This window comes from Elephas maximus, chromosome 3 (assembly GCF_024166365.1).
Source record: "Elephas maximus indicus isolate mEleMax1 chromosome 3, mEleMax1 primary haplotype, whole genome shotgun sequence".
NCBI classification, from domain to species: domain Eukaryota; kingdom Metazoa; phylum Chordata; class Mammalia; order Proboscidea; family Elephantidae; genus Elephas; species Elephas maximus.
The window spans coordinates 116,203,275-116,216,745 of record NC_064821.1 but is presented as its reverse complement, the minus strand read 5'-3'; the positions used below and the strand labels follow the sequence as shown (position 1 = coordinate 116,216,745).

Here is a 13,471-nt window from a genome sequence, read left to right as displayed (position 1 = left end):
ATACACAGTGTACTCTTTCCAAGGGTAGTGATTAGTGGAATGACTAAAAGTTATGCAAGTGGAATGAGAAGACAAAAAATGTACATTATGCCTGGCTTATTAATTTTTTAAAGAGTCATCTGCAATCAACAAGTTATTTAATGAGAAAATATCAGAAAGCTGACTGATATTCATTTCTAGTCCCAACAATCAATCAAGTATTCACCAGGTGCCCATCCAGTGCTCAGCATTGTTCTAGGCACTGAGGCACATCCTTCCATCCTGCACTGCCCCTTAATTCAGTGAGCATTCTCTGAGAACCTGCCTTACGTCCCACAGTGCTGCCAATAAGTAAGATATAGTTTATCACTTTAAAAAAGGTTCACAGTCTTCTTGGGCATATACTCATAGACAAAAACTCTAATATAATGCAGTAAATGCTATGATAGATGAATATGCAAAATGCTATGTTGATGAAGAGGAAGGAATAAACTGTGTTTGAAAACAATTTATAGAGAAAGTGACACTTGGATTGTATTTTAAGGATTCATAGTGCATGGAAAAGCAGAGAAGGACAAATAAAGCATTACTTCCTCATCCTCTCCTAGTCTCACTTCCCTCTACCTTCTATCTTAGATTTTGTAGTTCCAGTCTACAGCCATTCTGGTGTAAACAGCCTAAGTTCCTTTGCCCCTCTCCTCCTCTATCCAGCTTGCCTGGCAATACCCAGCCAACTGTCTCCTTCTTCCAAGCCTGTGCCCAACTATCTTGACTGTTTCTGAAGAAAATTCCTTAACTCTGCTGAAAGGATTTTCTTCACATACATAACCTGAAATGTCATGGGCACTCAACACTGCCAGATGACTCCAAAACATCTCCCTAGGATAAGAACTTTTCTACCTCTGAGACATTAGAAGGATCCCTGATTCTAAGGCCACATTTTCCACTTGTGCTCTGCATTCCATTCCATTCCATCACTTATTTCATGAAGCATTTGTTCTTGAAATTATTTCCTTTTGCTTCTGCCTCTCTTTCTGTCAACTGGATCAATTCCATTAACTTTCAAATATACTTTAATATCATCCATCCTAAAAACTCTTCCATGACATCAGGCCCCCCTCCAGTTGCTACCCACTTTTCACTGTGCCATTACATAGTAAAATGCTTGGAGGAGTTGTCTGTCCTTGCCATCTGCTTTTGTTAATCACTATTCTTTCCTGAACCACTCTAATCAGGCCGCATATAAGACACCACTGAAATAGCTCTTATTAAGCTCTTACCATTGACACATCTTTTGCTAACATCAATACTCAATTTTTTTTTGTCCTCATTTTTCTTGACTTCTCAGTACTCCTGATACAATTGAGTCCTCTCTCCTTATGAATCATTTCTTTCCTGCACATCCATGGCACTAACCACACTTGGTTTTGCTCTTAACTCTCTGGCTGCTCACTCTCAGGGTCTTTTTCTGGCTCCTCTAACATGCTCAAACTATAAATGTTAAAGCATTCCAAGGTCAATTCTGAGTCCCCGTCTTCTATATTTATATTTTCTCCCTAGGAGACTTCAACCAGTGCCACGATTTTAAATATCATCTATACACTGATGACTCTTAAATTTCTATCTCTGCATCTCCAGAGCATATGATTTATGTATCCAACTGCCTACACTTGATTGTCTGACAGATATTTAAAACTTTCCATTGCCAATATCAAATACCCTCCATCTGCTCCTCTTCAAATTTTCTTCCTGTATTTCCCTCTCACTATACATTCTATGGAAACCCTGGTGGCATAGTGGTTAAGTGCTACGGCTGCTAGCAAAAGGATCGGCAGTTCAAATTCACCAGGTGCTCCTTGGAAACTCTGTGGGGCAGTTCTACTCTGTCCTATAGGGTTGCTATGTGTCAGAATCGACTCGACGGCACTAGGTTTGGTTTGGTATGCATTCTGTCAGCAAAGCTTTTCTACCAAAATGGATCCCAAGTCTGACCCTTCACCATCTCCACAGTCACAATCCCAGACAAAGCAAAAATCATTTCTTGTCTTCACTGTTACAGTGAGCTCTTAATTACTGTCCCTCTTCCAGTTTTTGCTTTCCTATAACCACTTCTCTGCAGAGCAGCCAGACTGTTTGTAAAACATAGATGAAATCACATGTGTCTATTGCTCAAGTTCTCAAACGTCTTCTCACTACAATCAGAACATAATCTAAATTATTAAACGTGGCTCACGAGGCACTTCATTATCTTGCTCCACCTGCTTCTCTGGAGTCATCTCATACTCCTTCACCCCTTGCTCACCATGTTCCAGCTACACTGACAATTTTGGTTTTCAAACACATCAACCTTGCTCCTATTGCAAGTATTTTACACCTGCTATTCTTGATTGTTCTTCTTCCAGAAGGCCACATTATTCTCATCTTTCAGATCTAAATACAAACATTCCCTCTTGGCAGAAGACTTTCCTGACCAGCGGAGCCAAAAAAGAACCTAAATGTTTCTATATCACTTCACCCTGTTTTGTTTATAGCAATTACATTTCTTATCCATTTATTTATGTGTTTATTGTCTGTCTCCCTCCTCCGGAATAGGAAGTCATTGAAGGATAGAAAATCTACTTCTATTGTTCATTGATATATCCTTATCCCCTAGAATCATATCTCACACATATTAGGCACATTGCAGGTGCTCATTTAAACATTAAAAAAAAAAAAAGCTGACTCATTCATTATATGAAGTGAGAACTTATTAGTAAATGTACAAATGTGCACACCTGCAAGTCATATTCAAGGAATTAAGCAATGTGTAATGAGAGGGAAGTGGTAGGCGGCAGACCGTGAAGGAACTTGAATGCCATGTTGAGAGGTTTAGATTTTATTGTATGAATAATGGGAAGCCAAATATTTTTCATTTTACAACCTTTCTTAAATAGAGCCTTTAGGTATGAACTTTTTCTCTTATAAAACTGAAGTCTATAAACATATTTTAAAATAATACACATTTAGGTGGATCTAGTAATTTAAAAAATACTCTTGAAGATTCTATTTAGAATAAGAAATGCTCTCCCTTTTTCTGTTGGAAATTGCATGGGACATTTAAGCAAAATGAAGTTATTGCTTTTAAAAAGCTATTTAATTTAGAAATGTTTCATTATAATATTTAAAGTCAATAGCCTTAATGACTTTTTTAATTTACTTAAAACAGTACATTTTTTCTTAAGTGCCACTTAAGTTTTCCTAGAGAATGAATTATTTTTACTCTTTAACCAATTCATGTAGCATAATATTTTCTATTCCATCTTTTTAGAGTGAATATAAATCTATACAACAAATGTTTGATAACAGTCACAATATTTTCTTCTGATTGATTTTATTTCTAAACTTGCTCATAAAATTATGGGGAAGTTATTTTATAACTAGAAATTATTGTTAAATTGCTATTATGTACTAAATGTGAGTTGAAATATTATATTAAAGTACTACATGAAGTGATTGAAGCAATCGATGGCTAACTGAAAGGTCTGTGGTTCAAAACGCTAGCGGCTCCTTGGAAGAAAGATGGGGCAGTCTGCTTCCATACTTATAGCTCTGGAAACCCTGTGGGGCCGCTATGAGTTGGAAGCCACTCAACAGCAACGTGATTAACGCACTGAATGAAGTTCAAATTTAGAGAAAAGGAATAGAAATACAAGGCACTCAAGTAAAGGTTTGGGGTCCTTTTGAGTATAAAATGTAAAACTAAGTGTAAAGGAGTCAGTAGTTAGGCAAGGAAGAAGTCATACTTTTTAAAGCCATTAAAGGGCAAGCTAAAATTTTGTGTTACTAAAAAGAAATATTAAGTATGCTTCTGAGGAAACTGTCACAAAGTTAATATGTTATGTGAATTTTTGTTTTTAATATTGCTCAGGCACTGATCTTAAATGTCAGGAAAACTGTGGTAACTATAACAATTTATTCCTCTTGCTTCTGCTCAACAGAAAATCAAGCCTTTTTCATTTATATTTTGCATATTGAAAGACATGAATTAACGCTAACTTGCTTTAACTAAAAGGTCAGAGGTTTGAACTCACCAGCCACTCAGTGGCGGAAAGATTTGGCAATCAGCTCCCTTAAAGATTTCACCTCGGAAACCCTTGGGGCAGCTCTACTCTGGCCTATAAGTTCTCTACAAGTTGGAATCAACTCAGTGGCAACCGGCTTGGTATTTTGGGTTTTAAGCATAGATGAGAGTGGAAAAATGAAGAAAGCAGAAAATCTTGACAGTCAGATACATTCTTCTGTTTTAGTATGTCTTATCCAATTAACTTTCAGTAATAAGGGAGTTTGTGAAGAGTGCTTTTTAAAAGTATAAACCAAAACTTGGGTGGCATGGAAATCACTCAAAATGCTGAGACTCAATTTTTTTTCTTCACTTACCAAAATACTATTGAGAGGTCCTGGTGAAAATCAATTCATAAATGCTTGTTTAGTGTTCACTGTTGCTGAGGTTGTGACATTACAAAATCCATAACTGAGGAAGCAAAGGCACACAGCCTAGAAATTCCTTACTTGACAGTTGGACTATAGAGCTGGAGCTTCAGACAATATATTCAAGATGACAAACACACATACACATACACACACACACACATACACAATTACGCTTGTTAGATTTCTAACTCACTCTATAATTAGATCAAAATTTCTATTGAAATTTTGCATTGAATAAACTCTAGAGGAATATCTAAGCTACCACTCTGATAGCAGGATATATGGCTAATTTGATGGAGAAAGTGATGAGAAAGTTAAGAGTTGATTAGGAGTTTTCCAGACAGAAAAGGAGAAGGTCCCAAGGAAAGATGCTTGGAGTTGTAAAGGTGGGTTGTATTTTTTTTTGTTTGTTTTCCAACTGTCAAGTCTCTGGTAGCAGAGAGACTCTGTTAGATGGTGAAAAATCATGGGAGGTAATGAAGTTAGAAAGGTTGAGTCCAAACTATGAAGAGTCTTGACATGTTTGTCTTCCGTAAGCTGTGAGCAGTCATTTCAAGATTTTAAATTGAAATGTGCTATGTTGTGTTTTAGAAAGAAACTTGTGACAACAATATGGAGGATGTATTCAAATAGAGGAAGTGAAGAAGAGGGGAATTGTTGGAGGCTAAGGCAAATACTAAGGATCTCAAGTAGGTCAATGACAGTGGTAACGGAAAATAGTACTTAAATGTGGTGTAAATTGATGGCCAATGGATTTGGAGGTACAGTAGAGAAAAGAAAATTGAAATTTCTAATTTCTATGATTAGGTGGATAATAGGAAGCCCAGAATTTCATTTTGTTTGATTTAGTTTGGTTTTGCTATGGAAGTGGTGGGTAGAGGACAGAGAAGAGGATGATTTCAGTTACGACATGTGAGCTTTTCATCTGAGATCTGGCTATTAGAATAAAGAATAGGAATTTAGGTAAGAAGTGCAGCTTGGAAATGAATAGTTGCAATTCACCAACACAAAGGTAATATCTGAGACCATGGGAGTTCACCTGTTCACTAAGTTCTTTGTATATTGTTCTAGCAAAGACTCTGAGACCAAGGTCAATACTGGTATTATGTTTCAGAACATACCTTTAGAAAAGATACTATATTTATATAAAAAAAAAGAAAAAAATAACTTTTTTTTTTTTTTATATAGAGACCATAAAAGGAAACAGAGTCATCCACATTAAATTGTTTGAACTTGAAAATCTGAAGCGAATCAATTCATAAAGTATACGACATTACAAATGGTGGATATATGCCTTTCCTGATTGCTTGTTGAGTGTTTTGGTTTATTTTTGTCATATTCTTCACTATCCAAGTTCAATGTTTACCAAAAAAAGGTATCCATTTTGAAATAAAAAAGTCTTTAAAAATAAGTAGCTAGATATTTAGTGACCCTTTTTACATACTTAAAGATGAGAGATAATCATTTGTATAGGATTTCTCATTACATTACTGCTTAAAAAATAAGGTTATATTGGCACCAAACATTATTTTTAAGACTTTATCATTAAGAAAAAATGTGAAAGACATCATTCCCTTTCTGATAAAGATTTTTATGAGATAAAATGAAAAAAAATATGTAACTCCTGCAGATCTTCTTTAACACACTCCCAAATTTTCTAAGTGCCAGTGTATACCATTTTGTTTAAAAAATTTCCTAGCTCTAAATGATAGCAAGGCTTGTTTTGAGAAACTATTAACCAAAATATATTTTCCAGCTTAAAGGAGGTAATGAACCTGCAGCATTTTTTATAAATACGGAAACTGAGACTCAAAGAAGTTAAATAACTCATAGATAAGCAGCAATGCCTGAATTCAAAGTAAGGCTGGTCTGACCACAAAGTACACACTCATTTCAGTACATTATGGCTCCTCTCAGGTGAAACAGGACTAAAAGTGCAGGCTAATTATTTCATGAGAGACAAAGTCGTGAGCTCTTATGAAACTGGAGCCACAGTGCTTTCAACTTCACTGTTATTTCAGGCAGTTTTCATTCTTTGGTAAACTTAATCACCAGGGATCAGAGTGGTTGTTGACTGAAAGTACTCTGAGAAAAGAAACTTGCATCACCACAGTGTTATTTGGCTTTCTTCCTTCTCCTTAGTTTCTCACTGGACTTGACACTTCCAATAATATTCTCAATCTTAATGTTATGTTGAAAATATTGAAGGTTAAAAAGAAATACGATTAGTTCCCAAGACAGAGAGTTCACAGTCTTTGCTTTTGTGAATCTTTGGAAAGTATAGATTTGGTATTTTAAAAAGGAATCTAATAATTACATTGTTACAATACATAATAATTTATAGAATGCTTTAAAATATATAATGTCATACTTATTTTTTTTTAATTGAGAAATATAACACTGGATGAGAGAAAGTAAATACCTAATTATAAATACAGTTCTCTAAAACCAGAGGGCACTAATATGCTAATATGGGTACCCTTAGTTAGCTAGCTTGTCATATTATCACTTTTGATAAAGATAACCTAGAATGAGTACGGTACCATGGGTTCAGCAAAAACAACACACCTTGTAAATTGGTATACTTTGGTAAAAACATACAGTACCGTGATTATAAAAACACATTATATTCAATTATGTACTACAGCCACAAAATCAGTTAATAGAAATAGAAACACTATACAGCTACTTGGCAAGCTGTTCTTGACAATGGGGATTTTTTGCTATAATGACACTAAAGAACCTATTGATGTAGTTTACTGAAATAACAAGTAAAGTGTCATAATGCCAAATGAGATAAATTCATTAAAAGGATGCTGAAATGGGAATTGAAAATGGCTTAATGACACCTATCCAGCTGAGAATACCTATTGATTGATAAAAATTACACTTACAATGATAACTGGTAGTAACACTGATACCAAAGGAAGAGAAACACAAGTGCATTATATTTTAGATAAGTCTACCAATGATAATCAAACCCAAAATCAAACCCGTTACTGTTCAGTTGACTCCGACACATAGTGCTCATAGGACAGAGTGGAACTGCCCCATAGGGTTTCCAAGGAGCGGCTGGTGGATTTGGATTTTTTGTTAGCAGCCGTAGCTCACCATAGCTCTTACCCACTGCACCACCAGGGTTCCATGATGATAATATTCAAAAAGAGTAAATGAACTTACATGAAAATTAAAAACATGTTATTTAGAAATGAATATTTTAGAAGTTTTAGAAATAATTACAGAGTATTAATTGTCATTCAAGGTAGGAGAAAATACTTAATACATATATTATATATGTAGAATCTGATTTTTATAAATATTTAATATTTATAAATATTTAATATTTTATTAAAATGCTGATTTTTAATAAATATTTAAGCATCTTGGCACATCAATGCAAACTCTCCTCTCGATAATCTACAAGTAGTTCAGAAATGAAGCTGATAATTTTTCTTATTAATAGTGTTTTTTATTTTTTAAGAATTCATCTTTGAAAATAGCTTTTTAAAATAAATTTTTATGTTGAAACAATCATTAACTTATAAATATGTTCAAATAACTTTTTTTGTGAACCAATTAAGAGTAAATTGCCAACCTGTTACCCTATCATCTACAATACTATACAGTGTATTTCTTACAAATAAGAATGCTTTCCTATGTTTCCACTGTAAAAACTAAACCACTTGCCATGGAGTTGTTTTTGACTTATGGTAACCCCATGCCTGTCAGAGGAGAACTGTACTCCACAGAGTTTTCAATGGCTGATTTTTTTTTTTTTTTCAGGAAGTTGATCACCAGGCCTTTCTTCTAAGGTGCCTCTGGGTGGTCTCGAACTTCCAAACTTTTTGTTAGTTGCCAAACATGTTAAACATTTGCACTACCCAGGGACTCCATGTCCAGATATAATGTATCGATCCCTTCTGTGAGTATATGTGCGTTGGTGCAGGTCTTTAGACATTCACAGAGGGGTAATACCGTAGGGTTTTGAACCTTTATTTTAGGGAGAAAATTACTTACTAAAGGCAACTATGTTTAAGGAATAAAATCATGCAAATAATACACCGTCAATTAGTTCTCAAGCAAGTCTTGTTTAGTATTTTAAAATTATCCGGAATATTTATACAATTTGTACATTCAGATATTTTTCCTTAAAATTATTCCTTAATGATTGTTATTAAGGAGAGTACAAAAAAGTTTTATATGATAATGAAACAGGTGGGAACAAACTTGCCATGTTTAGGAGGAAGACTAGTATAGCTGAAGAGTTCTGGAAAAACGGGAAAATTGTACCAAGATAAGGTCTTCCGTGAATTTTATTTGTGTGAGTCAGCTTCTTAAACCTGAGGCATTATTCTGGTTCACTGTTGAAATTGAATTTCTAGACCTGAAGTGCTAAGGACCAGACCTGGTGTGGTGGGGAACCCTATGATGGCCTCCTCATGATCCTTCACTCCTGGCATTCACTCTTATGCAGTCCCCTCCCACATTGTACCAGGTTTGGTCTATGTGACCAGTAGCATATGGCAGAAGAGACGGCGTGGCACTTCCAAGATTACATTATAAAACGTTTGGCTTTTGTCTTGGGCACTCTTGCTCTTTCTCTCAGATCACTTGCTCTGGGGGAGGCAAGCTGCCAAGTTGTGAGTAGCCAGATGGAGAAGCCCATGTGGCAAGGAACCAAAGCTTCCAGCCCATAACCAGTGAGAAACTGAGAACTGCCAACTACCACCTAAATGAAATTGGAAGCCAATTTCCCAGCCAAGTCAAACCTTGATATGATTGCAGCCTAGCCGACAGCTTGACTCACGAGACACCCTGAGACAGACCTACTCAGCTAAATCGCTGCTGGATTCCTGACCCTCAGAAACTCTTACACACACACACACACAAAAAAAAAGTAAATAAATGAATAAGACTGTTTTCCTTGTCACCCAGCATTCATCTGAGGGCTGTCTACCATTCCACGTTTTCTGACTATTCCTAAAAAAACACAATTAAGAGAATAATTCTGCTATGAGAAAAATTGTATCATGGAATCTAAAGGTTTTTCTTTTTGGTTTTCTAGTTTTTCAGATGCTCAACGTCTTCAGTTATTACAAACAACCAAGACCTGACTGTTTCAGCGATTTTTAAACAAATGTTTTTCTGAGGAATTTAATTTTCTTGCTCTTTGATATATCAAGAAGGATTATTACAAAGAAACAGTGTATGAAAATTTATAATAATAACTTTTATGTAGTAACTTAAAAAAATTTTTTTTAGTAACTTAAAAATTGATCTAAAATCTGCACAAATCATCTACTTAAAGGATATACATTTTAATGTATGTTCTGCCATAATTCCAATGCATTTTTTACATTTTGTACTGACCACTAAGCATATAGACTTTAAGACAGAAGAGGAAAAGATCACCGATGATCTACTAAAGACCCAGCATCCTCTCTGTGTCCCTGAGGAAATCACGAGCTATCTCTCCTTGGAGTACGTTATTATGAAACTAAAATTGTTTTTCTTAAAACTACATTTTTTCCTTGATTTTTACTGGTGGAGGGGGGAAGGAAAGTCAAAAGCTTTCACATAACCCTAAGTTGCAGGTCTTGATTGGTGATCCTGATGTACTATGTATTAAGAGATTGACCTCATAAAAACACACTTATCTTTATTCAAGACAGAAGTTCCTTCTGCAATTCCCATTCTAGAGACACCAAAACCTAAACACAGTTCTTCATATTTTATGCCTGTCCTTAGTTCTTTAGAACTTGTCTGTAAGTTGTAAAATGAACATATTATATTGAAAATAACTTTGAAAATATTTCTTAAAATACAAAAGCTATAACAGATATTCAAGTTATACATGCATAACAGTCTACTAAGTCATTTCTGTATACCTTTACAATGTTTTTTGATGTCAAACATGGTCTGCACATATTATTCTATTTATTTAATTCTATCTAATACTATGCCACAGTCTCAAAACCGTACACCAATTACGAGCATCGTGACTCGTGACTGAAATATTCACGCAGCTATCTCTATATAAAGTTCCTAGTATAAATCTATGCCAGCTTCAACTTTATATTTGACATCAGAACCATATTTGAGAGCAGAGGGGAAATAATTCTCCACACATTCAATATGCTTTCTTGACCTGAACGTAAGTTTAGATGAAGGGGACAACTGTTCTTTCACCATGGTTTAGCTTCTACTCATGCTATGTTTCCACCTTACTTTCAAAGTGGCAAACAAAGCATTGGGGATGGAACTGGTGGTACTAGCAGCATCTGCAGGAGATTAATACTTGAACAAGTAACACTCTCAACCTTGTTCCCATATCTGTTTATGCCTCCAGCCCAAGCAAGGTCTCTTCGATTAGTTCCATGTATAATGCTTTGACTTAGAGAAAGGCATTACTCAAAAGTGCAGAGTACATACATATGGGGACATTTCCTCCTCTCCTGTCTCCTTGCCTTTCATTTACGGAGGAGTGAGTGAATGTTTTCTCTCTTATGCGTATATTTAGGTATAATTCATACCATTATTGAAAATTTCATATTGCATTGACAAAATTTTCATATATAAAGTCATACATAAAACATACTTGAAGGCATTTTACTGAGACATTGGTAAAAAGAAAAATTCAGTTGCTTGCTTAGGAAAAGAATTTTAAAAGTAAAATTTAGTTTAGGTTCAGCAGAAGAAAGATCTCTAAGTTTAGCAGATATATTTGAAAAATTATTTACTGTAGTTGATATTTTTATGCAATACTGATGGAGAATAATAATAGCAACATAGTGCTTTCAATATTTTAATTATAATTTATATACAAGCTATATTGATTTGAGTAAAAAACTTCCACACATCTTAAATAATTCTTGACTTTCAATAATATAATTATTTCTGTGTAACACAAAATTTTATTATTACCCATGAATAAGGCAAGGCAGAATGAAACAAGAATTTTATTAAATTAACATTGGATAAGATTTTGCAAATTAGTTTTTATTTAAAACATATCTGGAGTTTTTATAGAAACCAAATTTTAAATAGACCAGTAAAAGGGGACGACTTCGAGGAAGGTAGAAATAAAACTTTTTGCCACACCATTTTAGAATCTCTAAATAATTTTTAGTATTTTTTTCTGAGAAATTTGGACTTTGTTTGTTTGTTTAAAAACTGAAAAATATCACAGTCTATAAATTACCTTGAAGGATAAGCATCCTATTAGGTTGAATCATTTGAAATTGCCTGCCTTTTTGAACAATACAAACGGAAATTTCATATGTTTCAAAGAAATAATTTCTGGGTGTACATCTTCAGTCATGAGAAGAAATTCAAGTGAACTCTTCCCCATGTTACTTGTAATGCTACAGTTTTATAAAGATACATTCTTATTTAATTCGCACGTCTTTTAGTATACCATACTTTTCAGCCTCTAAGAAAAACTAGTAGAAAAAGTTACCTCAATCAAAATGCAAAGCATAGCCAAAACAAAAATAACTACTCCTACTAGTGAAAAATCACAATTCAAAATTTAGAAAATACACAGCCACTTACTTTGGTAGAGTTTTCAAGTGATTTTCTCTTAACTCCAAGATCCGCAATTTGACAAGTCTGCAGAATGAATTATGAATTATCATAATCAGTAATCAAATGCCTCTGCCCAAACAACTACACACTACGGTTACAGGCTTTAAAGAAACATACAGGTTGATTATGAGTAGGATTGCATTGAAGGAGCCCTGGTGGTACAGTGGTTAAACTCTCAGCTGCTAACCAAAAGGTCTGTGGTTCGAACCCCCCAGCTGCTTCGCAGCAGAAAAATGTGGCAATCTGCTCCTGTAAAGATTTACAACACTGGAAATCCTATGGGGGCAGTTCTACTCTGTCCTATAGTGTAGCTATGAGTTGGAATCCACTGATGGCATGAGTATGGGTAGGGTTGCATCAACATTGGACAATGACAAAATATCAGTTCCCTAAAAATGATTAAGATCTTTCAAAGAGTGTCATTGATTCCAAGTCTTCTAAATTTTATATATTTATAAAAATATTTTCATTGTTGTTTCATTTCATGCATTCAGTAGATATTCATTGAACATTTATTAAATACCATGTGCTGTGTTCAGTGGAACATGGCAATACTTTCCCTCAAGAAAGTGTAAACAAACTTGTAAAGCAAATAGTATAGCCTAGTAGTTTGGGATTTGAAGTCAGACAGATCTGGGTTACATCCAGGCTCTTTTGCATTCTATCTTTGTGATACGGGGCAAATTAATTAACTCTTCCTAACTTCAGTTTTATTTTCTATAACAAGTGTATGACAACAGTGCCAAATTTATAGGGTTTTGAATATTAAGTGATGTAACACATGTAAAGCATAATGTCTGACATCATAAATTATAGTAAATATTAGATATTATTATTATTAATCAGAGCGCTGGTGGCACAGTTTCTAAGTGTTTGGCTGCTAACCAAATGGTTGGCAGTTGGAATTCACCAGCAGCTCCTTGGAAACCCTATGGGGCAGTTCTACTCTGTCCTTATAGAGTTGCTATGAGTTGAAATAAACTAGAAAACAACAGGTTTTTATTATTATTAATTATAAAATAAGAGAAGTCTATAATACATCATATTTAATTGACTCTAAGTTGCATATCACACTTGTGAAATGGGTGTGCTTTTAAAAATCTACTCTGCACGCGTGGGATTGCCACGAGTCAGAATCAACTCTATAGCAACTAACAACAACATAATGAATTACAACAGTGTGTCCGAGATTGCAAAACTTAACAAGTAATTAAATACGAAATGCAGTCCTAATCACAAATGTTACCCAAGCAACAGAAACTGAACATCCTTCCTGTGACATCACTGGGGCTAGGAAAATCACACGAAGAGGATGAGAGGCGTTCAGTTTCTGTTGCTTGGGTAACATTTGTGATTAGGAATGCATTTCATATTTAATTACTTGTTAAGTTTTGCAGTCTGGGACTCACTGTTGTAATTCATTATGTTGCTATTG

General features: G+C 34.7%; 1 protein-coding gene across 1 annotated transcript in view; it reads right to left on the bottom strand.

Annotated features, from left to right (window-relative positions):
- Nucleotides 1–13,471, bottom strand: part of LRRC7 (leucine rich repeat containing 7) — a 617,060-nt gene that overhangs the window by 254,769 nt on the left and 348,820 nt on the right. Inside the window, exon 7 of the mRNA XM_049879569.1 lies at nt 12,004–12,060. Within this exon, the coding sequence (XP_049735526.1) occupies nt 12,004–12,060 (57 nt within the window). The remainder of the gene's footprint in view (nt 1–12,003; nt 12,061–13,471) is intronic.